Source organism: Penaeus monodon, chromosome 7 (genome assembly GCF_015228065.2).
Source record: "Penaeus monodon isolate SGIC_2016 chromosome 7, NSTDA_Pmon_1, whole genome shotgun sequence".
Taxonomy (NCBI): domain Eukaryota; kingdom Metazoa; phylum Arthropoda; class Malacostraca; order Decapoda; family Penaeidae; genus Penaeus; species Penaeus monodon.
The window spans coordinates 49,593,302-49,598,022 of record NC_051392.1 but is presented as its reverse complement, the minus strand read 5'-3'; the positions used below and the strand labels follow the sequence as shown (position 1 = coordinate 49,598,022).

The following is a 4,721-nucleotide window of genomic DNA, read 5'->3' as shown; positions in this document are numbered from 1 at the left end:
ACACCCACCCCACACACACACCCACCACCCACCCACACACCCCACACACACACACACACACACACCACAACACACCACACACATAACACACACACACCACTTAATATTATATATATATATATATATATATATATTTATTTATTTATTTATTTATATATAAATATATAATATACACACAAACTCACGTACGACTATGTGATATATGTTGCATACGGGTTTTTGGTTTGGATCAAAGAGGGAAATTTTTTTAAATGACATTTCATAAAACCCACGATGACAAAAACACACTTGGAACGGCTTGTCTTGCAGGTGGGTCCTGGGAACTAGACACTATGATGACGGGAAAAAGCACTAAAAATGAACGCTTGGAGGGTACATACCACCTTGGAACTTATAACCAGCTCGACCTTATTGGATAGATGTAGGTCACAGTTAGCACAGATAGACACACACAGGCATAGATTCACACGCACACAGATACGGATACGCATACACACAGATGTCTATACACACACAGACACACATTCACCACCTACATCACAAACACAAGGAAAGCCCTAACAATAACCACACCTACGAAACGCACACTGAAATCACACACAAACCTCTACTTTTAAAGGGGGGGAGTTCAAACAACGAAATATCATTTTTTTATTATAGAAAAAAGTTACTAGCAAAAATAAAACTTCGCCAGTAATAAGGTAATGCTTGCGCTGTTGACGAAATTTGTGCCAGGCTGAAAGCAGGGTACCAGTGGGAACATTACAAGCGCTTGGACCGAAGAAATGGGTCGGGCCCCATATTTTCTTATTTATCAATATTGCAGTATAGGTAACAGAGAAAAAAATTCCGCGTATTATTACATCTCTTCCAATTTGATGTACCCATTCTGTTTCATGGTAAGCTTAAGAATATTCCTATGAATGATCACATATAGACAATATTTTCGAATAGAATAATGAAGATTATCTGAAATCGAGAATTCGAACAAATAATAAACGAACAAACAAACAGAGAATCCCCCAAAAAACAAAGAAAAAAAATCATCAGCGAAGACTTCAGATCACAAGAAGAAAAAAATCGGAAATAACGGTAACTAAAAGCAATTGCGAGACGAAATCGCCGTCGGAGGCAAAAGGAACGAAAGACCTGTTTTAATTTTGGATCGCGATCGGGAGGTTTTTGTCTCAATCCCCCTCCCCCTCCCCCCTACCATTGTTTACATTTTTCCCGTAGTTGCGATCTTGCAGCATTGTCACCTCTCCTTGCAACATCGTTTAGCCGCAATATAGCTTGGATCAGTGATGCCGATGATAGCATAATGACACGGAGATTGTACAGGCGTTGTTTTGCAATTGCAGGGGTGCAAGAGCTTGGTAATTCTAAGTGAGTTATAATTACATGCGTGCGCGCACTCATGTACGCTCGCAATCACATACAAAAGACAGACAAACACACACACACACACACACACACACAACACACACACACACACACACACAGAACCACACACAACACCACACAAAACACACACACAAAAACAACAAAAACAACAAACAAGACAAACATAAATAGAGGGCTCCGAAAAACAGAGAAAAGAAATCCCACATCTGAAAGTCACACCTTAAAAAATTCTTGCCTCGAAACTGACTACTCCTTTCCTCTCTTTTCGCAACCTCGCCGACCCGCAGAAAGGAATGGAACTCGGTGCCATTCTCATCATGGAGGGGAGGAGAGTCCACGAGGGTCGCAAGTACCACACAAGGGACGAAAAATGCGAAAAAGGGACCTTCGAAGTGCCTACCTTTAGTTAATGTATATTTAGCTTGTCTATTATGATAAAAAAAGATTGCCTGTTGTTTAAACGCGTGAGGGCTGCGTATATGCATGCGTAATTGTGTGTGTTTGTATGTTATTCAGATATTGGTGTAAGATGTGTGTGTGTGTGTTTGGGTGTGGGGGGGGGATGAATACATTTGCGTATGTGATTGTGTCTTTACCCGTGCGTATGTGAAGGTATCTTATATACTGTAAATGTGTATGTTGCGTGCATCTGTGTGTGGTTTCTAATAAGACGAGCGTGAGGGAAGTATGTGATTATGGCGGAGTCAGAGGTCATGATCTTTTGGCCCGAAGATACAACGATTCTTGGTATCAGGTGTTTTTGATTCCCTTTTGTCAACTTTCACTTGATGATATTCACCTTTTTTCATTATTAAGTCGGGATCGCAAATTGCGACGAAATGGAAATTTTCCTTTTGAGGGCGAATTAAAAGTAATGTATACATCTGTCTTGCTTTTGCGTTAGTCACTCTCTTTTCTCCTTCTCATCCCCATCCAATATCTATCTATCTGTCTATCAATCTCCTCTCTCTCTCTCTCTCTCTCTCTCTCTCTCTCTCTCTCTCTCTCTCTCTCTCTCTCTCTCTCTCTCTCTCTCTCTCTCTCTCTCTCCCTCCCTCTCATTTATACGCTCTGCTTCTGCCTATTTATGAATTCACTCCATGTGCAGGCATTATATGCCTGTGAATTCCTGATACACATCACTGTATACTATACGTTTGGTCTGTAGTCAATAGAAAGATGAGAAAACAGAGGTGAGAATGAAGGAGGGAAGAAATTAATTAGAAGAAAAGACGAAGAGGAGTAGGAGGGGGGGAGAAGAAGTAAAAAAAGAAAAGGAAGAAGAAATTGAAGAGAGAGGGTTGGATGGGTCGGGAGGGAAGAGGAGGAGGAGGAGGAGCAGGAGAAGATGGTGGTGATGGTGATGAGCTGTTCCTTAGTCATTCCTCCTACTGACCAGACGCTGACCATCAGGTCTTGCTTACATCTCGTCTGTCGTCGCTGTGCATACAACAGGTGTCTGTGCGAGTGTGCGTACGCCTGTTGCAAGGCAGCCTTAACTCACTCTCGCGCGTTTGTCCTTTTTTGTGCCTTGTTTGTGGGACGCCGTGAGTGTATGTGTGTCACAAGCCTAGCTCGGGTGTGCTGGCCTTTGCTGGCTGTGAAACTATAGCCTGCGCGAAGCCTTGATTAGAACTATAATAGGTGTAGTTAATGGAACACTCGAGAACGCTCCTCCGCGAGTCAGAGCATTATGTACAGGTGTCCGGGCTTGCTAGTGCGATGGCCAGTGTGTGTTGTCTGTGTTGATGATTCAGACCTTTTGTTTTTTGATGATTAGCGGTATCTTTGGTTCACAGGTATCGTGTGATTAACTCTGCGGTTTTGCGATAGGAGTGTTTTTTCTGTCCGTCTGACCTCTAGGACATTTTTATTGGTGATTGATATTGATGTGTGTGCGCCGCGATACAAGTGCTAGACATTATAAGAACGGTTGTTGTAAGACGAGAACGAAGGACGAGAGAAAACATTACATATATATATATATATATATATATATATATATATATATATATATATATATATATATATATATATATATATATTTTTTTTTTTTTTTTTTTTTTTTTTTTTTTTTGAACAAGGAGCAATATCCTGTTTTTGTGTGATACTACCTCTCGATTATACTTGCATTTGTGAATATCGTTAAGTGAGTGCGGATAGGTATTTCAACAGAAGTGTCATTGTACGATGAAAATAAAGCACACACAAAAAAGAAAGTGCAAGAAGTGTTCCATTCTTTGTGTTATTATATATATCTACTTTTACAGCGGAGATTTGGTGACCCTGCCGACCATGGAAAACAAAATACACTAATCCCAAAAGTTTTTTATTTTAAATAACTACACTACAACGTAGCACATCAATTATATAAAAAAAGGACAACATTACAAGGGTGTTTTCCCCACTGCTTATGAAAAGGCATTACGAAAAGTCGGACGTGATGGAGGTTGTGAACGCAGCTTTTTCTATGTTGAAGTGATGTAAGAGAGAAAGAGGGAGATGGTGATAGATTGGAGAGGGAAAAATTATATATATATATATATATTAAATAAAAAATATATTTTATTATAAAATATTATATAACATACTACATACTACATACAACATATATTTTTATTTATAATTTTAAAATATAATATATATTATTAATATATATATATATATTTATATATATGGAAGAGAGGGAGATAATATATATATATATATATAATATATATATATTATTTTTATTATTATATAAAATTATATATTATATATTATATAAAGAGAAAGGAAGGAATAACACACACAAAACACACACACACACAAAATTTTATATATAATATATATATATATAAAATATATATATAATATATATTAAAAATATATATTATAAATAATATATAATATATTATATATATATATATATAAAAAATATTTTTATATATATATATATATTATATATATAATATATAATTTTAATTATATATATTATATATTAATAATATAAAGAAGGGGAGAAGAGATGAGTTTTAAATATATAGGGGAGGGAGGGAGGGGTAGAGTGAGGGGGAGGGGGGAGGGAGGGGAGGTGGAGGGGAGGAGGGAGGGGGGAGGAGGGAAGGGAGGAGGGAGAGAGAGGGGGGAGGGAGGGGGGAGGGAAGGAGGGAGAGAGAGGGAAGGAGGGGGAGAAGAGAGGGGGGGAGAGAGAGAGAGAGAGAGGGAAAGGGGAGAGGAAAGGAGGGGGAAAAAGGGAGGGAGAGAGGGGGGGAAAGGGAGGGAGAGAGGGAAGGGGGAGGAAGGAGGGAAGGGGAGAAAAGGGGGGGGAAGGAGGG

At 38.7% G+C, this 4,721-nt stretch overlaps 1 protein-coding gene across 6 annotated transcripts in view; it reads left to right on the top strand.

The window, feature by feature from the left end:
• LOC119575426 overlaps nt 1-4,721 on the top strand; it is a 93,046-nt gene that overhangs the window by 22,363 nt on the left and 65,962 nt on the right. Inside the window, exon 1 of one of the 6 annotated variants that reach the window (XM_037923037.1) lies at nt 2,962-3,105. The exons of 4 other annotated variants lie outside the window; for them this stretch is intronic. In XM_037923037.1, the coding sequence (XP_037778965.1) occupies nt 3,058-3,105 (48 nt within the window). In that variant the 5' untranslated portion in view covers nt 2,962-3,057. One more of the 6 variants, XM_037923036.1, reaches the window with a different exon arrangement.